The sequence below is a fragment of the Anabas testudineus genome, chromosome 1, assembly GCF_900324465.2.
Source record: "Anabas testudineus chromosome 1, fAnaTes1.2, whole genome shotgun sequence".
Taxonomy (NCBI): domain Eukaryota; kingdom Metazoa; phylum Chordata; class Actinopteri; order Anabantiformes; family Anabantidae; genus Anabas; species Anabas testudineus.
The window spans coordinates 16033694-16056880 of NC_046610.1; the positions used below are offsets into that span (position 1 = coordinate 16033694).

At 43.6% G+C, this 23187-nt stretch overlaps 1 protein-coding gene across 3 annotated transcripts; it reads left to right on the top strand.

Moving 5' to 3' along the window:
- Positions 1 to 1041: 1041 nt before the first annotated feature.
- On the top strand, positions 1042 to 21195 carry LOC113161678 (myosin-9-like). 3 transcript variants are annotated; one of them, XM_026359448.2, is made up of 43 exons: positions 1042 to 1239; positions 4243 to 4454; positions 4571 to 4711; positions 4803 to 4959; positions 5315 to 5342; positions 5688 to 5781; positions 6323 to 6343; positions 7263 to 7355; positions 7602 to 7665; positions 8023 to 8121; positions 8370 to 8513; positions 8725 to 8820; positions 8973 to 9049; positions 9266 to 9460; positions 9748 to 9921; positions 10029 to 10202; positions 10498 to 10612; positions 10829 to 11019; positions 11329 to 11450; positions 11765 to 11834; positions 11922 to 12082; positions 12185 to 12293; positions 13436 to 13567; positions 13674 to 13880; positions 13979 to 14116; positions 14261 to 14384; positions 14521 to 14692; positions 14843 to 15055; positions 15263 to 15407; positions 15498 to 15704; positions 15810 to 15914; positions 16377 to 16529; positions 16681 to 16929; positions 17103 to 17315; positions 17467 to 17679; positions 17777 to 17938; positions 18263 to 18391; positions 18778 to 18866; positions 19007 to 19130; positions 19400 to 19608; positions 19757 to 19865; positions 19974 to 20146; positions 20348 to 20456. In XM_026359448.2, exons 2-43 carry the CDS (start codon positions 4269 to 4271, stop codon positions 20454 to 20456), a joined length of 5886 nt encoding a protein of 1961 aa, XP_026215233.1. In that variant the 5' UTR covers positions 1042 to 1239; positions 4243 to 4268. The 3 variants fall into 3 exon arrangements, with proteins under 3 accessions (XP_026215233.1, XP_026215232.1, XP_026215230.1); XM_026359447.2 differs by having other exon boundaries at positions 4264 to 4454; XM_026359445.1 differs by lacking the exon at positions 1042 to 1239 and having other exon boundaries at positions 4269 to 4454; positions 20348 to 21195.
- Positions 21196 to 23187: the final 1992 nt, after the last annotated feature.

Sequence of the window (23187 nt, forward strand, 5' to 3'; positions counted from 1 at the left end):
GGTGTAAACTTGAAGCCTCCAGTGCACAGACGTTTTCTGTCCAAATGAATAGTACTGCACGTTGTGGATGACTCTTCATCACTGAAGACCAGAATCCTCCACTTCTGTATCAGCACAGTTTGAATGATGTGCTTCATGTTCATATTAACATGAGGGGGGGGGGGGGGGGGGGGGGGGCTACATTACACTGCAGCAGGAGATCATAATGAGAGCCCACGCCTCCATCCACCGCTCTTCTTGTCTCTTTCTTTCTCTGCTCTCTTCGACCATATAAGGTAGGAAACTGAGCCGAAAGCTCATTGGTGGATGTGGACAAACTGCAGGTAGGTGTTCCTCAGGTTTATGTATATATTGAAGTATTTCATCTGTTTTTACAGAGAACAACAGTGCAGCACACACACACCCCCCCCCCCCCCCTCGACCCCAAAACAATGCTGAACTATAGATTAAATGCTTGCATGTGACTCGACCTGCGGGTTTGTGAGGACAGAAGTGTAAAAACAGACGTCTTCCACTTATCATTCAGCTTCATCCTCCTTACATCTGTTTTTTTTTTCTGCACAGTCAGTTATGAGTTTAGTATCATATTTCCACCTTAGACACATCAGCAGTGCCACACCCCTGTTTATGTTGCAGGTACACACACACACACACACACACACACACACACTGATCAGATGTTTCTACCAAAATACTGTGGTAGTACTTACTTCTATCTATTCCTTAATGTTAATCATTTTGGAGGTCTTATTCCTTATGTGTCCATGTCTGTTGGGAACTTATGTGTGTTATGCATTTTCATTTTATTTTATTTTTCCAACATTATTGCTGATGCTGCTTTCATTGGTTTGATCACAGCTGACAGTACGGACACTGTGTGTGCTGCCTTCGGTTCTGCAGCCACAAACACGTCCAACACCGGTTACGATGTTTTATAGCGGGGCTCTTGAACGCAGCATGCGCCGCGGTGGGGGCTGGGAGTTGTTTCACGTACCTGCGACGAGCAGAGCTGGGCGGATCAAAAGGTGCAGAGCTGTCCGCCCTCCAGAGCCACGCCTGAGCAGCTGGACCACATGACCCAGCGGAGACAGTCGGCGGAAACCAGAGGCTTGTTGTGTGGACGGAGAGAGGTCGAGGAGGACGGAGCCGCCGCGAACACGGACACGAACACGAACACGGACACGGACACAGACGACCGAGGAACCGAGCTCACCGACGGTGCCTGCAGCTGAAAACCAGGTGAGTCCGCAGGTGGAGGGAGCCGCGTGATGTGGAGCTTAGAAAAGAGTTGAGCCAGGAGAAAAGTTGTAGTTTCTACAGGCAGGTTGAAGTCAGACGGAGACACCTGGCCAGGTGTTCTCATCACACTGAGGGGACCTGAACGCCGCGCATGCCCACTAACCACCGCACGGTCAGTGTGTGTGTGTGTGTGTGTGTGTGTGTGTGTGTGTGTGTGTGTGTGTGTGTGTGTGTGTGTGTGTGTGTAATGTTGTGCGATATAAAGTTTGATTTTTATTAAAATCCCACTTGGACACGTCGGTGTGATGCTCACGGGACAAACTCCAGCTGGTTCACCTGTGTGGACACCGCTTTAATCTTCAGGACAGGGGACACGTTTTATTTATCAACCAGGAAATAAAAACAGGCTCAGCACGAACTGATCTGAGAGCTGTGTTGTTGTTTTCCTCCTGAGCTGTAGTCTGGGTCCTGAACTGCTTTTGGTTTTGCTTGTCAGGTGGTTTGTGTGAGATGAACACTTTTATTACCTCCTAACTGCACACACCCTGCTCTCTGTGTGTGTGTGTGTGTGTGTGTGTGTGTGTGTGTGTGTGTGTGTGTGTCTACCCTCAGGATACAAAATTAACATGCATTTATAAAACAGGGTTTGGCTTCATACTGTACTTCAGTAAAGGAGTTATTTCTGTCATTAAGTCTGGATGTGATCTTCTTAAAACGTATTTTTACTCATGACTTAAAATATAAAATAAAGGTTACTGATTCAAATTCAGTCTTTCTCTAAGTAGCTGCTGCCCCACCTGGAGACACAGGTATCACCTTAATGCTGATGCCATCTCCATTTACACATGAAGAGAAGTAGAAACAGGATTTTCCCTCGATGCTGATGACGCTTATCTACCTGTCCTGCGAGGGCTCCATCCTGCCACACCCCAAACCTGAACATTTGGGGAAACCAAATTCCCCATTTACTCTTGTCATGCGCTGACTAACGCCCGTCCCTCACCCCACCGGGCCCCGGCGGCAGCAGCCGGGCTGCAGATGGCAGGGCTCGTGCTCTCTGTGTTAGCTGAGAGCCGCGGAAGCCCGGATAAATCTGGGATTGACTGCCAGCCAAGAACAGGAGGAGAGCAGGAGACTGGAGATGTTGTTGATAGTGTGCACAAAACACAGGAGGCCTGAATCAAGCAGGTCCGTGCAGACGATCTGCATCTGCAGCCATAACTAAATCTTATGTACACATCTGAATAGCAACAGTTGATGGAGAAGAGTAGTGCGTTTTGTCACTTTGAACCACAGTGTCATAATGTGCAGAGGCCGAGTTTGTGCAAGATCCTGAGGAAGTTAACCCGTTTAGCAACGAAGCCGCACACTTTACATGTGAATGTCACAAGTTCTCTGTGCGGGCTTCGTGTGCAGTCGCCCTGCGCCATCAGCTTTGTTACTAAAGGTGCGTCCACGCTGGTTTTCTGTGACCTCAGCGGCGCGATGGAGGCAGAAGAAATGCCCTTCCTCTTCCTCCCCCCACTGATCTTCCAGAGTCTGAGCACATAATGAACTTAGGAGAGACACAGATGACACCTTGTGCCCTCATCCCTTTATCCCTCACTGTGTAAACACACACTCACACTCTTTATCTCTCTCCACATAAACATACACACGCTCCGCTGTTTCTTCATCGTCCATCCTCCACCTCGCAGTCAGCGGCTGCTCTGATCCAAACCCCTTTTGTACATTGTAATGTCTCTTTTAGGCAAGTCAGCGATTCTTGCACAATATTTTTTTATTTAGTCTCTGGAACAACCCCAACTTCTGTTTTCTGTTTGTATTTTGTTCCTAATCTGAGGAATGAAAAGGTTTTATTGCCTTTACTGAGTCTCATGTCATGTGTGAACTTCTCTAATGTTTTGTCATCTGTCGTCTGTTTTTTGTTATGATTTCCGTCTTTCAGGTGATGGATTTTCTTCTTACTGAAGGTGTTTTAATTATTTCATATGAGACAGAAAAGGTTTTTCTCCAGGGTGTGGCTCAGGAGTATTGACATTTCTGTCTTTGCCCAGACTTGCACCCGACATTCCTCTCTACCTCTCTGCCTGCAAAGCATCCCTCCACTGACCTTTATCAGGACACACTGACTTTAACTAACTGTAGGCTTTAAATTCACTGAGTAATGTGTAATAGCTGCACATTTATCACCTCCAGAGACTCCGAAGTGAAGGTTGTGAATAGAGAGAAATGGGAAAAGGGGTTCGGACTTTGTGGAATGTGGCCGGACAGGGAATAAAAGACGGACAGGTAGCAGAGCGGGGGTCGCAGTCACTAATTGTTTTGTCTGATTATCTCATGCTAATTTGTTTCTAGTCACACATTGTTTACTGTGAGTACAGATACCTCAGGTACATATGCTTTATTCCCTGTCATAGCTTAAACTCATCATTGTAACAGTAATGGTTTACTGTCTATTGTCACATTTAACATTTGGACATGTAAAAATTATTTTAACAATGAAAAGCTCAGTCCAGAGCTAGCAAATCCAGATTCTTTTGATGTTTGATGTTGAGCCGAGCTATTGCTATTCAAATTTATACTGTTGCACAACCTGTTTAGTTCCATCTCATTTTACAGGATCACTTGAGTTCGTTATTCTAGGTTTAAGGCTGTTTGTGTCGAGGCTTGTCGGCCACACCTGCAAGAATTTGGCAACTATTACTGCAATATGATATAGAATATTTTTTAATGTAGTTTTGTGAAGCTGTGACTTCTGCTTTTAACCTGCTCATCTTTGCAATTGGTGAAGAATAAATTCAATTTATTGGTGAAGGGGTGAAAAAAAGTCCTGAACCAGATGTGGTGGTGACGTACACCGACCGTTATCTCTGTTACACCATGATAGAAATATCTGCACTAAACTAATTAAGTTACTTGAACCCAAAACCTCCACTAGACTGAAAACTTTCAAGATGTGGTGTAGAAGATTTAAGGTCTCTGACTCTGTTTGCTCACGAGGTTCTAACTCTGTACCTGAAGCCACCATGACAGACGCAGACAAGTTCCTGTATGGGGACCGCAGCGCTGTGAACGACCCTCTGGCCCAGGCCGACTGGGCCTCCAAGAAGCTGGTGTGGATCCCCTCTGAGAAGCTGGGCTTCGAGGCCGGCTCAGTGAAGGAGGAGCATGGAGACGAGTGCGTGGTGGAGCTGACGGACTCTGGAAAGAAGGTGAAATGCAAGAATTTTCTCTCTTTTCCCCTCAGAATTAACTCACTGGCAGCGTTTAAATTAAGTTGTTGTTCAGGATGCTCGTCCGACAGGTGTCTTGTCTCTGTGAATCTCAGGTGAAGGTCAACAAGGATGACATTCAGAAGATGAACCCTCCCAAGTTCAGTAAGGTGGAGGACATGGCCGAGCTCACCTGTCTGAACGAGGCCTCTGTGCTGCACAACCTCAAGGAGAGATACTACTCCGGACTCATCTACGTGAGTTTATGCAGCGCTGCGGCGAATGTGGATTGACACCGATGTTCACAGATCACATGACTCATACGTAACTTTACTCTGTCGTCCACAGACGTACTCTGGTCTCTTCTGTGTGGTGGTCAACCCGTACAAGTACCTGCCCATCTACACCGAAGACATAGTCAACATGTACAAGGGCAAGAAGAGACACGAGATGCCGCCTCACATCTACGCCATCACGGACACGGCGTACAGGAGCATGATGCAGGGTACTGCAGACAACTGGCTCACAGTATCAGACTATGTATGGTTACATACACATGGTTTTAGAGCTGCTATAATAAAGGTCACAGTTACAGTCATTCTTTAAGCTGCACCAAAACAAAAATAATAATTACAATGAGGTAAACAAAGAGCATGTGAGCAGCTGGAGTGGTTCACTTCAAGTTTCAAAGTTCATTTTCTCTTCATCAGTAAATTGATTATGAAACTTGATCCACTCCTCAGCTGTTGACGTGCACGTACTCTGCCACAGAAACTACACTCACCTACTACATTAGTCTGATAACTGCTGCTAATTCACTGCCCTTTTACAATGTAACCTTGTTCCTCTTTCTCTAACAGATCGTGAGGACCAGTCCATCCTTTGCACGTAGGTCTCACTTTTCTCTCAGTACTTTCCCCAATAATCTGCTTTAGAAACATGCAGGTATTTCTTTAGTGATTCATTGTAGCATGTTGTTTTTCTTAAGACTGTTAACACTTGTCGCTGTGCATCTGAGCCACATTTTTCTTGACAAAACATTTGCGTCATCTCTTCGTGGCTGCATTTCTGGAGCTTTTGATAATGTCCTGTTTATCAGTAGATAAGAGCCTGTCTGGTTGTCACTGAATCGATTTCTAAATATTGAAGTTACCGCTGTTCCCCGAGCGCTTGCAGGGTCTCCTCGTCGAATCAGGTTGAAAGTTCATTGTTGTACTGTGTGTTTTTCTACAGGGGGGAGTCGGGAGCAGGAAAAACCGAAAACACAAAGAAAGTCATTCAGTATCTTGCACACGTTGCCTCATCTTTCAAATCCAAGAAAGATCAGGTCAGCATCCGATAAAGTTTTTCATTCTCTCCTCCTCTTCAGATTCTTCATCCACAGGTTTATAAAACCCCTCGTGTATCTTTCCTCCCCTCTGACATCCTCCACTTCTATCTGCCTCCTGTTTAAATTATCATCTTAGTTCATCTCTGAGCTGTGTGGCAACCACTGCACATTCCTCCGTCAGGCCTCGACGTGCCCGTCTCCCCGCGGCTACTTGAAGTGGAGCTGTGAGCGCGCGTGTGTGTGAGCGCGTGTGTGTGTGAGCGCGCGTGTGAGCGTGTGTGTGAGCGCGCGTGTGAGCGTGTGTGTGTGAGCGTGTGTGTGTGAGCGTGTGTGTGTGAGCGTGTGTGTGTGAGCGTGTGTGTGTGAGCGCGTGTGTGTGAGCGCGTGTGTGTTGACATTACATGAACAGTTCCATTAATGATTTCCTCACAGCTCTTCAGGTGCCACCGTGTTTCCTCTGCCGTTAACGTAATTTGTGTGTGTTGAAGTTGGTAGAAATGTTTTGACCTCTCTTTTTTTTTTCCACCCTCCTCTCCAGGGCACTGCAGTGTTGTCACATGTGAGTTTTATCTCTCCGACTCTCTGGTTTCTGGCTAACATTCCTCTAACACAAAACCTTCTGCCCGCCTTATTATTATCAAGGAAATGCGTTAACGTTGCTTAAATATAGTCTGTTGCTTCAGGGAAGTGGGTTGTTATTATTTTAGATGAGCTGGCTCTGTCCAGAGCAACAAATCCACTTCATATAAACACCTCTAAAGCTCAATAATGAAGAGGTTATGATTTAATTTGTGGCCTGTAAAGCACAGCTTGTCATTTTGTTTTAGTCTTTACTCTGGCTTCACATTTAGTGTGCAGGTCTGTGCTGAATAGCTGCTCATTATAGACGTCCCAGCATCTTTATCTGAGGAACTTCACCTGGTTGTTGGGTGAAGGTGTCCTGCTCCACACAGGAGCTGTTTTTATTCTCAGTTCAGATTTTTGTCTTTATATCACAGTTTGTGACCTGTTTGGGCTTCGAGGGGTCTCTCTAACCTGCTTCTTGTGTTTTCTTGTTTGTACGTGCATGGACAGGGATGGTTTTTACAGGGTTTGTGGTGCTTGAGTGAGCTTGTTGTGGGAATGTGTGTTGCAACGTGTAGAATTAAGTTTTTGCGTGTGTGTGTGGTTGATTGAGCAACAATAACATCCCCTGAAGTAATTCTTCAGAATACACAGCCTGATTGTAATTTAGCCGACTGAGTCATCGTGTGTGTGTGTGTGTCTGTGTGTGTGTCTGTGTGTGTGTCTGTGTGTGTCTGTGTGTGTGTGTGTGTGTGTGTGTGTGTGTGTGTGTGTGTGTGTGTGTGTGTGTGTGTAGACCTACAGTAACGTGCCTGCTTTAAAGTTGCATTTGCTTGACCAATGTCCAGCCACGAGTCAGGATACAGATTTACTGGAGTCTAGAGTTTACTCTGATAAGGTTCGCTCTCTGTTAGGGGGAACTGGAGAAACAGCTGCTGCAAGCGAACCCCATCCTGGAGGCCTTTGGCAACGCAAAGACCGTCAAGAACGACAACTCATCACGATTTGTAAGAGCTTCCCCTAAGCATTTTATTTCACATGTGTTATAAATAAAATGAAACCCATGTACAGTAAGATGCATTCAGAGTTAAAGTGGACTGAACATCATCACCATCGCACCCTGCCCACTTTAAACTTCAGCGGTCACTGATTGAGAAACCACATTTTCAGGGTGTTGTTTTGTGATGTGTTTTCTTTAGCTGTACAACACGATTCAGTCCTGCATATTAAAATGCTTTGTTTTATCTTTTTAGGGAAAATTTATCAGGATCAACTTTGATGTCAATGGATACATCGTTGGAGCTAACATTGAAACCTGCATCCTTTTTAAAAATGCACCTGACTTCTAGGGGTTTGGCTTTATGGAGCTGTGAGAAGTCTCGCAGAACAAAACCGAGCTTCACCATCCCAACTTTTCTCAGGACGACAAAACAGTCTGTAATATAGTTTGATCATATTTGCAGAGTTAGGCTATTATAAAGACACACACCATGTAAGCATAATACAGACTGAAAAGTGTCTTAACCTGTTCTTTGTGGTGAATACTTTTTAACTTAAACCAGGGTCTCTACTCTGTCGGTAATCCGGTTTAGCTTCTGTACTACATTATAAAGCTGCTGCTTTCCGGCTGCGGTTCCCTTTGCATGTGTTTGTCCTTGACTGAAATGTCGTCAGATCTGCTGGAGAAGTCTCGAGCCATCAGACAAGCTAAAGAGGAGAGGAGCTTCCACATCTTCTACTACATGCTGACAGGAGCAGGAGAAAAGCTGCGCTGTAAGACACTTTATTTTAATGTGAACATGTACGACAGGTACAGCTGATACAGGTACATGACTTCTGCAGTTCAAGGCTGCTTGTTTAAATACTTGGTTCCTGTTTATCAACACTACCTTGGGTCCCCTTCATTTAAGCTACATAGGACTGAATAGTCCCATGTATAATGCAGAAGATTCAGCTTTAAAGAAATGCTGATAAACTTATCAGTTCTTCTATAATTATCTCGCAACCTTCTCTCTATTTAGCGGAGTTGTGCCTGGAGGATTACAGCAAGTACCGTTTCCTGTCCAATGGAAACGTGACGATTCCTGGCCAAAAGGACAAAGACATGTTCACTGAGACCATGGACGCCTTTCAGATCATGAGCATCCCAGAAGAGGAAACAACTGGTAGCTGTCCTCTTGTTTTCTTTTGAACTAGTTTAAATCTGTCAGCAAGTCTTCATTGTTGTGTTTTTATTTATGAAAGTGGTCCCACCTAATGTTCTGTATATAACTAATCATTGCATCACTACTTTGATTATTAATCTTGACGTACTCGGTATTTATCATGCGAGATCATTTCCTCAGCAGCCGACACTGACGTCTTCTGTTTGTTCAGGTCTGCTGAAGGTGGTGTCGGCTGTGCTGCAGCTGGGGAACATGAGCTTCAAGAAGGAGCGTAACACTGACCAGGCTTCGATGCCCGACAACACCGGTACGCGTTTACACCAACATACCCCCATTATCATCATCATCATCATCATAATCATTTCCTCTGCACACGCTGTCTGTCTTACTGCATTTCCTTGGACCTTACTAATTCATGCTACCTTCATCCTCACATCATGACCCATGTTGTCCCCCCAGCTGCCCAGAAAGTGTGTCACCTGCTGGGCATCAATGTGACCGACTTTACACGAGCCATCCTGTCTCCGAGAATCAAGGTTTGCATCGTAAATCAGTAAATAAAGTGTCATTTAAAGTCGGTGCTAGCTTGTACCGTACGTCTTATAATCTGATCCAAATTTCTATTTTTATTTCCTCTGAGTGGATATCGTGTCTCCATCTGCTTTGTTTCCCGTTTCTTAATCCCAGATAAAGAAGATTTAGTCAATGAGTCAGTTTCCATGTTACGGATGTTGGTGGTTTTGTTGTTCCAGGTTGGCAGGGACTATGTCCAGAAGGCCCAGACCCAGGAGCAGGCAGAGTTTGCTATTGAGGCTCTGGCCAAAGCTTCTTATGAGAGGATGTTCCGCTGGCTGGTGTTGAGAATCAATAAAGCTCTGGACAAGACAAAGAGGCAGGGAGCCTCCTTCATTGGAATCTTGGACATCGCTGGATTTGAGATATTTGAGGTGAAGTGTGGTTACAGATTGAGATACAGTAAAGAATCACTGTAAGATCAGATCAGGCTCTACTGGCTCCGTGACTTCTGCTGTCAGCAAAGAAAGAATCGGTAGCGTGGGCAGGAGAACATCAGCTCCTTATCGTCACATCTTTTTCTCGAAGATATTCAGTTTTCTGACATTGAAAACAAATAAATAGAAACTGATATTCACATTTATTAAGCATGAAGTCCATTGTTGTATGACAATAATTTAATGACATCTGATTTAATTGTCTCTTATATTCTCTACCACAGTTGAACTCATTTGAGCAGCTGTGTATCAACTACACCAATGAGAAGCTGCAGCAGCTCTTCAACCACACCATGTTCATCCTGGAGCAGGAGGAGTACCAGAGGGAGGGCATCGAGTGGAGCTTCATCGACTTCGGTCTCGACCTGCAGCCCTGCATCGACCTCATAGAAAAACCTGTAAGACGCTGTTATTCATTACCAGTATCTGATCTTTAGTGACACACAGGATTTCAGGATTTTGTTGAACAGCAGTCTGTATGTTTTGTTTTTTCCCACCGGCACAGGCCGGTCCACCGGGCATCTTGGCTCTTCTGGATGAAGAGTGCTGGTTCCCTAAAGCCACAGACAAGACCTTTGTGGAGAAGGTGGTTCAGGAGCAGGGCACGCACCCCAAGTTCCAGAAACCCAAGAAACTCAAGGACGATGCTGATTTCTGCATCATGCACTACGCTGGAAAGGTCACTGACACTTTGAGTTGTTGAACTAACTTTAAGCATTATCAAAAACTACCTAGTGGATTAGCTTAACTGATGCATTATCATGAACATGTGTTGTCTGTTTCTAACTACATTAAATAGTTTTAGGTGGTTCTAACTGTAAGAAATAATTTATCTTAATCAGTATGTGTAAACTGTACTGCTACACTAAGTACTAGAAAACTCTACTTGAAAATAGTAGTACTTGCACATCAGCACCTTCTAGGTCCCCTAACCTTTCCAGTTCTTCCTTATGAATGTCGCTCTCCTGGTGCAGGTGGACTACAAAGCAGATGAGTGGCTGATGAAAAACATGGACCCTCTGAATGAATGTGTCGCCTCTTTGCTCAACCAGTCTACAGACAAATTCACAGCTGACCTGTGGAGAGACAGTAAGTGTTATTCCAATTGTTTACTACTCTGAGCAGAGTAGAGAATATCTCCTTACGAAAAGTGATTTAATTTTACTTAAGTTATTAACTTAACTTTTATACGTGCTTGCATAAGTCTCAGTTTAATTTTTATTTAAAATGACAGTAAATTAATTTACACCTTTAAAAAATGTCAAACTAACAGAATTGTTTTCCACCGTCTGTGTATCCTAACAGTGGACCGTATTGTTGGCCTGGATAAGGTGGCAGGAATGGCGGACAGCGCACACGGCGCATTCAAAACGCGGAAGGGCATGTTCCGCACTGTAGGCCAGCTGTACAAGGAGCAGCTGTCCAACCTCATGACCACGCTCAGGAACACCAACCCTAACTTTGTTCGCTGCATCATCCCCAACCACGAGAAGAAGGTAAAGAACAGAAGATGCATTGCTACTGTTGCAGAAATCGATACAGGAGTGTGGGGTGACACTACAAATAAACTACATTAAACATCATTAACTACTGATGTGGCTGAAGAACAATGATAAATTATTGACCCTTCAGTGGTGTGTGGGTGGATCTCAGCTCTCTCAGCCATTGAAACTAAATTATTAATTACTGAAACTAAATTTTATTGTTACATGTAGAAATCCACCAGGAAACGACCTCCTAATCATTTAGGAGAAGAGAATGAACATGAACAAGTTTTTAACTGTAGTCCTTGTTTCCTCGTTCAGGCTGGTAAACTGGATGCTCACCTGGTTCTGGACCAGCTCAAGTGTAATGGAGTCCTCGAGGGGATTCGCATCTGCAGACAGGGTTTCCCCAACCGCATCGTCTTCCAGGAGTTCCGACAGAGGTGACAAATAGCAGCAGATGTATCCACGAACCTGTAGCACTTCACATATTCACATCTGTTGCACCAAGCCATTTCCCAATCCTGGTCTAGACCTCACGTCCCACATAAGACAAACGGGACAAAGAAAAAAAAAAAAAATCACCATCACTCACAGAGTACAGACTTAACCCCCCTGGGGTACAGACTTAACACCACAGAGAATGTGTTTATAGCTGCAGTACCTACATACCTAGGACTTTTATGTTATTAATGTAAAAACCGCTGCCTCCCTCAGTTTACATTAAATAGCTGAGTAATTGAATTCTGTCTGTCAGGTATGAAATCCTCACTCCAAACGCGATCCCCAAGGGCTTTATGGACGGCAAGCAAGCATGTGTGCGCATGGTGAGAACAGTAAATCTACTTTAGAAGTAACCTGACGCCTGTCTCATGTGTCAGGACTTTCTACTAAGCCACTTCTCTTCATGTCAGATCAAAGCTTTGGAGCTAGACCCCAATCTGTACCGCATCGGTCAAAGTAAAGTGTTCTTCAGAGCCGGAGTCCTGGCCCACCTGGAGGAAGAGAGAGACATGAAGATCACAGATGTCATCATCAACTTCCAGGCCTTGTGCAGAGGATATGTGGCACGCAAGTATGAAGACTGAAGCCACAAGATCCGTAACAATGAGAATATTTGTATTTTATTGGAAACACGTTTGTGAGTGACATATTATTGTACTTAATTTTACCCCAGAGCCTTTACCAAGCGACAGCAGCAGCTGACAGCCATGAAAGTTATCCAGAGGAACTGTGCCGCGTATCTCAAACTCAGAAACTGGCAGTGGTGGAGGCTCTTCACCAAGGTAAGAGATTAATGAGGGCAGTTTTTACTGAAGATTTGCAGAACCCAGTAATAAGAGAGCTGCAGATTTCACTGTTAGTGTAATAGTCGTAATTAAGCGGTTCCCTGTTTTACTCATTTTAATATTTACTTCAACAAAACAAGCTAACTACTCCTGTTCTCGTCTCACTCAGCAGTTCACAGGATGACTTTAAAACTAGTTTTAACTAAACTAAGCTGTAAGCAAGCAAACCTCTAATCACCAGCTGTCTGACGTACAACACTCAAATAAATCAGAAAGATTTGCACAGCTCTAGGAAATTAATGTCAAATACAGAGGAAAACAAGCCACTTACTGGATCTAGAAACCCTATTTCCAGAAAAGCGGTGACTTTCTATAAAATGCAGTAAAAACTGAAAAGCTGTGATTGTGCGAATATGTGGGAAAATTGCTTGAAACTTTGACAACGGTGTATACTGGGATTTTAGAGAGACGTATGCTGCCATCAAAGTATTTCAGCAGACCCCACTCTGCACGTGCTATAAAAACATGGCTTTATAGACACAGAGTGTTTGTGATTGAGAGGAGTCCAGATCTGTTTAATTATAAAAATATGTGGTTCATTATGAATAGGAGAATCAGACAAAAGCCACAGACGGCTAAGCAACTGAAATCATGTGGGCAAGAGTGGGCAAATATTCCTCTTGCAAAACGGAAACGGTTAGTATCCTCAGTTCCCAGATGATTTCAAAACTGTGGTTTAGGAAAGGTGATGTACCTCAGAGGTAGCTGAGGCATTGAACTCTGCACATTTCCATTTATATAATATAAATACATCGGTCACAGCTTTTTCTGGAAATGGGGATTCTCTGTGTATAAATTAATGTGATACATACAAGTATCTTGGAGTTGTCTCCATGTTGTTTTAAAGCCAGCAGCTCCAACAACAAATGTGTGTTCTGTTATGGATATTTTCATATGTCCCAAGCGTATAGTTACAGATTTAGATCTGTACGGACTGATAGATAAATATTTCCCAATCTTAAATCCTATTTTACTGTAGAACTTCTGTAACAAGGTATTTCTATTTCGTGCTACAGTAGTTTACCCTGTCAAGATGCCCTCTGTTTTAGTAATGTTAAATCTTAATTTTTATCTTCTAGGTGAAACCTCTGCTGCAAGTGACTCGGCAGGACGAGGAGATTGGGGTCCTAGAAGAGGAGCTGGTGAAGCTGAAGGAAAAGCAACAGCAGGCTGAGGAGCAGCTCAAGGAGTATGAATCCAAGCACCAACAGGTAGAAGTCCATAGAAAAATGAAGTTTGGTTAATGTATGGTCAGTGTTCTTGTACGTGAATAACCCAGTTCTGAGATTTCTGTTTACTTTAACTCTCCTCTTCTAGCTGAATACTGAGAAGTTAGCTCTTCAAGAGCAGCTCCATGCAGAGACGGAGCTTTGTGCGGAGGCGGAGGAGGAAAGAGCCCGTTTGGCTACCAAGAAGCAAGAGCTGGAGGAGATCCTGCACGACCTGGAGTCTCGTCTGGAGGAGGAGGAGGAGAGGGTTGTCCAGATGCAGACGGAGAGGAAAAAGATGCAGCAGAACATCACGGTCAGTAAAGTCCTGTGTGAAATGTGATGGTGGCAGAGAGAGGAGGGATACAATGATAGTTAAATGCCTTAAAATTGCAAATTGTTCTGTTTATCCAGGATCTGGAGCAGCAGCTGGATGAAGAGGAAGCAGCCAGACAGAAGCTTCAGATGGAGAAGGTCACCATGGACGTCAAGCTGAAGAAAGTAGAGGAGGATATCATGGTGCTGGACGACCAGAACAGCAAGCTCAGCAAGGTCTTATACAACATGTTAATTATGGTCTTTACTAGTCTAACAATAGTCCAGTGACTGTACCATGAAGAAATGTGCAGGGTACGCAACACAAAACAATTAGAAGTGGGAGAACAATCCTTTTTTCTTTTTCTATTTAAACCTTAGGAGAAGAAACTGCTGGAGGAGAGAATCTCAGAGTTCACGACCAACTTGGCTGAAGAGGAAGAGAAGTCCAAAAGTTTGCAGAAACTGAAGAATAAACATGAAGCCATGATCACAGATTTGGAGGGTAAATATCAGTTCCTTACATTAGCTTTCACATTAGTTCATATTTTGTCATTTAAATATGAACTAATGGTGACATATGAGTGTTTAATCCTATTCACACAATCATCATCTGGGTTTCTGTGTCTGTTCACAAACAGATCGTCTAAGAAAAGAGGAGAAGGCGCGTCAGGAGTTGGAGAAGAACCGTCGTAAACTGGAGGGAGACTCCACCGAGCTTCACGACCAAATTGCAGACCTGCAGGCACAGATTGCTGAACTCAAAGCTCAGCTGGCCAGAAAAGAGGAGGAACTCCTTGCTGCACTGTCCAGGTTATATTCAGTGTTTAAGTTTAAACTACAAGAGCTGAATATAAAGGTTGGATTTAAAAGCAAAGAGTCTTTTGAATAGGACCTGTTTGTCTACTGTTTATGGTACCTGTCTGTTGATGCCATTCCTCTTCTCCCCTTCCTCATTTCCAGGATTGAGGAAGAGGCTGCAGCCAAGAACATGGCCCAGAAGAAGATCAGGGAGCTGGAAGCCCATATCTCTGAGCTGCAGGAGGATCTGGAGCTGGAGAAGCAGGCACGCACCAAGGCTGAGAAGGTGCGCAGAGACCAGATGGAGGAGCTGGAGGCCCTCAAGACTGAGCTAGAAGACAGTATGGGCTCCACAGCAGCACAGCAGGAGCTGAGGTAGGAGTCGGGGATCTCCAGACAGGGAGAAGTCCTAAATCCCAATGATGCCTTTTCACATCTCACCACGTGAATCTGGACATGCTGTATGTTGTTAGGATGTGATGTGATGAACTCATATGCACATTAAAATCACTTGCAGCTAGTGGTCCCGTTATGCTGCTCCAGTATGATTTTAGCTTTTCCATTATTCTTATTCACATTCAGAACAAAGCGTGAGACAGAGGTCGCCCAGTTAAAGAGGACACTGGAGGAAGACGTCAAGGTCCACGAGCAGCAGATGGCCGACATGAGACAAAAACACAATCAGGCATTTGAAGCGCTTAACGAACAGCTGGAACAGGCCAAGAAGGTACTGAATGGGAAAGTTGGAGGAGAAAGATGACGTAGTTTAACAAACACGAGTACCACCAGTAACGTGTCTCTTGTCCCTCTCGTGCAGAACAAAGTGTCGGTGGAGAAAGCCAAGCAGGCCTTGGAGAGTGAGCTGAAAGATCTGCAGATTGAGCTGAAGACGCTGACACAAGGCAAAGGAGAATCTGAACAGCGTCGCAAGAAGGCTGAAGCCCAGCTTCAAGAACTGCAGGTCAAACACGGAGAGAGTGAACGACAGAAGCACGAGCTGTCGGACAAGATGGGCAAGATGCAGGTACAGATGGAGTGGTCTCTAAAAAGTGATGTTTATGTGAAGATCTCTGACTTTAAAATGTGTGTTCATTGCTTTTTTTTTTTTTTTTTTAAATCTGGCATCCAGGTGGAGTTGGACAATGTAAACAGCCTCCTGAGTCAAGCAGAGGGCAAGAACAACAAATACAGCAAGGATGTTTCTTCTTTAGAGTCCCAGCTGCAGGATACACAGGTACAAACACTAATGCCTGCAGGTTTCATCACCATTTCAATGAGGGGCTTCTTTTAATACTTACACGCAGCCTGTTTTCATAATCTCAAATAAAGTTGAAATATTGAATTTTGAGGGGCATTTTCTACTATTTTCTGTTATCTTAAATCCTCAAATAACAGCTAGCATATTAAGCAGTAACATTTAGTTATGCTTGTTATGTCACCACTTAATCTCAGGATTATAACTCAGTCAGATCTAGATATTTACTTTTTAGGGAAATGTTTTCATGTCCAGGATTCAGGATTCATCTTTGAATCCTTATAGGAATCATCAACAAAGAGCTCTTATGACTTCACATGTTCCTCAGTGTTAATATTCCACAAATTACTTCTGCACATTCTTTAAAAATTGCTGATAACCAGTGAGTTCCAAGGGTTTAAAGAATATATTTTCTCAAGCTGTTCGTTCTCTTTACACCAGGCTCTGCTCCAAGAGGAGACTCGTCAGAAGCTCGCCCTCTCCACCCGGCTGAAGCAGCTGGATGATGAGAAGACCAGTCTGCGGGAGTTGCTGGAGGAAGAGGAAGAGGGCAAGAAGAACATGGAGAAGCAGACCTCCACGCTGCAGGCCCAGGTCAGTACGACACTTAAAGTCTTTGTATACCTATAGAACTTCTCCTTATTGCACTATAGTCTTGATTCATTCAAGAAAATTAACACTGGCACTGAACCTGTCAAATCTTATTCTTCTGCATCTGATTCCTGCACTCTGCTTTTGTCTTCAGATGGCAGAGCTGAAAAAGAAGCTGGAACAAGAGGCTTCGTCTCTGGAGGGTGCAGAGGAAGGCCGCAGGCGAATGCAGCAAAAGTTGGACAACGTGATGCAGCAGCTGGAGGAGAAGAATGCAGCCTACGACAAACTGGAAAAGACAAAAACTCGTTTACAGCAGGAGCTGGATGACCTCTTGGTGGACCAGGACCACCTGAGGCAGAACGTCTCCAACCTGGAGAAGAAGCAGAAGAAGTTTGACCAGGTATCATGCCAACCTTTTTTCAGTGGCTGCTTATTTTCCTTTAAACAACTTATTGACTTTTTCTGTTACATACATTTGATCAGTTGTAGTATTTATTTGTTGCACAAATTAAATTTTCAAGGTAAATGTCAGTTAATACCTGAATTAACCTTTTTCATCTCTCTTTTCCCTAGATGCTGGCCGAGGAGAAAACTATTTCTACACAGTACGCTGAGGCACGTGACAAGGCTGAAGCTGAGGCCAGGGATAAGGAAACGCGAGCACTGACACTGGCCCGTGAGCTAGAGGTCATGACGGACATGAAAAACGAGTTGGACCGAGCCAATAAGCTGCTCAAAGCTGAGATGGAGGATTTGGTCTCTTCCAAGGATGATGCCGGCAAGAGTGTAAGAGAAAACATTTGGTGGTGCATAGAGATCTGCAAAGAGATGGGCTATGTCTGAATTGTTTGGTTCTTGCTAAAGATTTGAATACTAGAAACTCTTTTTATGATACTATAGGATGAATAAAGTGTGATTTGCAACCCCTCATCCACAGGTTCATGAGCTGGAGAAGTCAAAGCGTGCCATTGAGCAGCAGCTGGAGGAGATGAAGGTTCAGCTGGAGGAGCTGGAGGATGAGCTGCAAGCCACAGAGGACGCCAAACTGCGCTTGGAGGTCAACATGCAGGCTATGAAGGCCCAGTTTGAGAGAGACCTGCAGGCCAGAGACGAGCAGGGTGAAGAAAAGAGGAAACAGTTGGTTAAACAGGTAGGAAAGAGGAAATTTTGTGGTATTTACAAAAACCTTTCATATAAATTTACATAAACGAATAGGCTGAATAATGACTAAATCATTTACTTTTCAGGTGCGTGAGATGGAGGTTGAGCTGGAGGACGAGCGCAGGCAGCGTGCTCAGGCACTGTCATCCAAGAAGAAAATGGAGTTGGATCTGGCACAACTTGAAGCCCAAATTGATGCTGCTAGCAAGGGCCGTGAGGAGGCTCTCAAACAGCTGAAAAAACTCCAGGTAAAACGGACATGTGTGCACACACAGATACAAAAGAGAGCAATGACAGATTGTTGAGTCAATAGTTTGAACAGGAAATCAATATGAACAAATAACTGGAGCCTTAACAGTTACAAAACCAACCAAAAAACCATTTCAGTGCAAGTTAATGTTATCTAATGCTGTGTCGTATATGTATGTAGTGAGAGCTCATCTCTATCTTGATGTAAAACGTTTTTTAAATCTATAATTATTAATGGAAACATAATAAATGAGTTCTATAAGGATCTGAGCCTTGTCTAGATGTGTAATGTCAGCACTGCTGTCTGCATGTCCACTCTCCAGGCCCAAACGAAAGACATTATGAAAGAGCTGGATGATCTGCGTTTGTCCAAAGACGAAGCTGTCAACATGGCGAAAGAAGCCGAGAAGAAGCTCAAGGCCATGGAAGCAGATACCATGTATTTCCACGAGGTACAAACGAACCATACACAGAAAAATGATTAAACTGTACTAACTTACGTGGGGGTTTTACAGGATTGTGTAATTGTGTAGAAAAGTAGTTGAAGTTAGTCAGTGTTATCTTGTAACCACTGGCACATGATCAAGAAAAAGCTTTCAAAGCTTGACCCTCCCGTTGTATGTAGTCCATTTATGTTGGATGGATCATTTGACTCGTGTTTTCTCATTACTCATTTGGATCATGTTTTTAATTATATGAAAATTAAGTGGGATAAAAATGTCACAAAATTATTAATATTATTTCATTAATAAATCAAAAGTTGAACACATTGTATATTCTATAATATTAGTGGTTTAGGTTTCAAAGCTTTGAAATACTTATCTCCTGCTCCCTCCAGGATCTGGCCAATGCAGAAAGACTCAAGAGACAGATCCAGACCGAGAGAGACGAGCTCATGGATGAGATTAGCAGCAGCAACAGCAAAAAGTATGAGCCAAACAATAACAACCTGTGGAGTGTGTATTTTAATAAATCAGCTAGTGATGCAACAACCCAATCAGAGTATTTATGTTATAATCCTTGTTTTTGTGTCTCCATGTCTCCTCCTTCTCACTTGTTGTCGCCAGTTCTCTGCTGGCTGAAGATAAGAGAAGGCTGGAGGCTCGTATCACTCAGCTGGAGGAGGAGTTGGAGGAGGAGCACCTCAACACTGAGATGGTCAATGACCGGCTGAAGAAAAGCACACTGCAGGTACACTCAGACATGTTGTTCGCAGTAGCACATCACTGATGAATGTTCAGTTAATTTTTGATTTCAACAATAAACTAGTAATTTGGAAAAAACAGAACACTGTAATTAGAGTGGTGATTGCACAAATGTGGAAAAGACCATACATCTCACAACACTGATACTCTGCAGCAACACTCAAAGATGAGGAAGATTAAAAACAACAGATCACTACTTTACAATATGCTTTTTCTTTAACAACACATCTCCGCGGTGTACGTCTGTGACATTAGGCTGAGCAGCTCACCACAGAGCTGGCTGCAGAGCGCAGCAACTCCCAGCGGGTGGAGGGGGCTCGCTCCCAGCTGGAACGCCAGAACAAGGAGCTCAAACAGAAGCTGCAGGAGCTTGAAGCAACTGTGAAGTCCAAGTATAAATCTTCCATCACCACCCTGGAGGCCAAGATCGCTCAGCTGGAAGAACAGCTCGACCTAGAGTCTAAGTAAGTTCCCGTGCAGTGGATGGTGATTAATGTTGTGATTGGTTAGTGAGTCAAGCAAACAAATGTAGATGGTGTCTGAAACAAGTGTTTCTATGTTGGTGTATTTCAGACTAATTTACTAACATCAATTTACTTTAATTAATTTCAGGGAGCGTCAGCAGTCCTCTAAGGTCGCCAGGCGGGCAGAGAAAAAGCTGAAAGAGGTGATGCTGCAGGTGGAGGACGAGAGGCGAAACGCAGACCAATACAAGGGCCAGGTAAACCTCATCACTACTTTTAACATCCAGATTGCTAAATGGAGGAGAACTGTAGCAACTGTTCCTACATTAGTGCTCTCCACACTAAACAAACACCTCTCCCTTTAGGAGGAGAAGTTGAACATCAAAATGCGTCAGCTGAAGCGTCAGCTGGAGGAGACAGAAGAGGAGCTGACACAGGCCAATGCCAGCCGCAGGAAGCTGCAGAGGGAACTGGATGATGCGGCCGAGACGGCTTCCGTCATGAACCGTGAAGTCAACACTCTGAAGAGCAAGCTCAGGTATGGTCTTCTAAAGTTTGTGTGAGTGCTTAATAGTTTTTATTTCACAGTTGAAAGCATTTTTATAAATGGATCGAGTCCACACATGAATATTTCAACCTGTGTAAACAGTTTTATCATCTTTTTGTTGCTCAAGGTGCATTTTGGAAAGTTTAGGATCCAGGGTTGACAGTGTTTATGTCTTTATATTTTCTTTTAAAGACGTGGGGATTTGCCTTTGAATGTGCGCCGTACCCCGAAACGCTCTGGACTGGACAGCGATGAGGATGGCGACGGGCGGAGTGAGACCTCTGAGCATGCCGCTGAGTGAGCCGAAGAGGACCAAGGGGGAAAATACATGAGCACAGTTAACATGCAGATCTAGTAAATATTAGCCATGCAAGCTGGCAGATAGAATTTAGCCTTGACAATGTTTTCATAGCCTTATTGTCAGTTTTACATATTATGCATTTATTTTGGGCCAAATAATCTTATTCATCTCAGCCGACGTGAGTGATGCTTTTCTACACAGGCTTTACAAATACTTACCAATCCTTGGTCTATTTTTCTACATAATGGGATTATCATAAAATTTCTGCTCTTCTAAGGAGCCATTGCAGTTTCATTTTGTGCTTTGTGCTTGAGATTTATGTGCTGTTACTTTACTGTTTAGGTGGTAAAACACTGGTCATTTTATGCTTGTTTTGCACATAAAATGGTCTTTTGGGAGTTTTGATGCAGTTACAAACTGTGGTTGTCATTTGCTAGTATCAGTATAAATCTGTGTACTGTATGCTTTTCTACACACTGCTTTACTTTTTCATGTTATTACCTCGACCAAAATTGCACAAAGCCAACACAGATGTAACGCACATGAGAAATGTTCAGCTCTTTCAAGTGATATAGTTGAGTGGCGGCAATGTTGGTGACAGTTTTGTTCTTTCAGCAGTAACGGCTTAGTTGATGTATCATTTCTCACTGGTTTTACACTGTTGATTATCGGTGGTGGGTCGTCATGTAGTTGTTCTGTTTTGTGCTACGCTTTGCACAGCAGAGGGTGTTTGTCAGCACATCAGCCTCTCACTGTTAAATCCTGTGTATTTTAGGTCCAATATGAGATACCCTAATACTGTATCATCAAAATAAATGATATGTCATTGATGCCAATGTTTTAAGACTACTCTATATCCTTTCCAATGCCTTAATGCAATAAATATTAAAAAATTACAATAATTAACTTGACTTAATTTCTCTAATGTGTAAAACTGCATCTGATGTTTGAACCAGGCTGATGAATAATCGGAGACGGGTCCTAATGTCTGCAAAACAAAACTCCTGGATTCTTCTGTACGTTTTTCGGCGCGTAACTACTTCAGCATACTTTGAGCTACAGAAATCGTTCAGGTATCAAAATGTTCAGCTTTTTTCAGCTCTTTTAATCTTCCATTCAGTTTTTTAATATCTTTTATAGTTTTTTCATAATTACAGTTTTTGTGACTTGATGTTTTTTGGCTGATTTTGGACTTTATAATGGGAGTGAATGATGGAACGTTGGTGCAGCTAGAGTGGATGACGTCACAGCTCAGAGTGGAGAGGCCGATTTCTTTTAAACCAAAATCTTTCTCAATAAACTGTCAGCACGGCCGCAGTTTTCACTCTTACTACATAATTCTTTCACAAAAATGTAGGTAAACTTATTCTGATTCTGATGAGCTATTAGTCTAAGCGGAGAGACGAGTCGTTTTTTCTCTGTGAGCCTCAGAGTGACGGGAGTCCCCCTCTGCTCTCCCATTAGCGCCAATGTTAAATTCCGTCTGAGATTCTGTCCGACAAGCTGAAGGGTGCACTTGGATCTCTCGCTCCTGTGACCATAACTTTCAGTCCTCAAACATAAAATTCACAGTAGTGGTTCATTAAAGTCTTGGCTCTCACATGGTTCACTTTTTTTGACAATATCTGTCGTGGTTTTGCTGAAAAAAGCCTGTTTGTAAGGGCTCCAAATCAGAGTGAAAATCTTGGCAGTTAAAGTTTCCCGCCTCTCCCCTACAGTCTCCGTGGCAACGGCTGTGTCGGGTCACGTGTACAGGCTCGTGTGTAGTTAGCCTGTTTGTGCTAGCGGCTCTCTGCTAACCTGCTTCAGTTTCTTCTACATACTTTCAGGTCTTTTTAACAAAACATCTTAACTTTACTTTTAACTGGAATATTTGACTGTTTAGATAAATTCAGCTATGTTTTATTAACTTCAGCAAATCGATTTCAGCCTTTTTAAGTTCACGTTCAGCTGTTTCAGCTTCTTCTTCATATGTTTAGCTCTGTTGAATCATTTAGTAGAGCTAATTAAAAGTATTTACTAATTTAAACTACTAAAACATAAACAAAGTAATATTTTTATTTGCTTTTAATGAAATGTTTTGTCAGAAATAGGTACCCAGCCCAGGGTCTCTGCCCCCTTTATTTATCCTTCAAATAAAGGAACGTGGAAAGGCAATTCAGATAGCGCTCCCCAATCCACGGATGGCTGGGAAGTGAAATCACGTCTTAACCCCCGAAATAATCTTTCTAAGCTACTCGTGGGTTAAGACTGTTTCTTCTCAATAGTCCTCACAAGAATAGATGTAAAGGTGTGAGTGAGTGATGGTGTCTTCGTTTCCTATCGCTGAGCAGAGGACGCTGGAGCCGTGCGTCAGAAGAACTTTCTGTACCACCTCTTCTTCTTCTTCTTAGCGATCTTCTGCTCGAGTTCTTCCACGCGGGCCCTCATAGAGCTCTCTGCTGTCTCCCACTGCTGCTCCTTGGTCTTCAGAGCGTCGTTGAGGTCATGTGTGGACTGAAGGAGGGATGACCTTTCCTCCTGCCACTCCACACGGTGACTCTCAAACTGCTGCTTCGTCTTCTTCAGAGCAGCCGTGACGTGGCTGTTGGTCTTCTTCTGCTCTTCTATTTGAGCCACGTACACTTGTTTGGTGTTGTCGATCTCCTCCAGGAGGGTGGTTTTCTCCTGCTGCCACTGAAGACTGTGAGTCTCCAGAGTGCTTTCGCTCTCTCTCAGTGCTGCCGTCAGG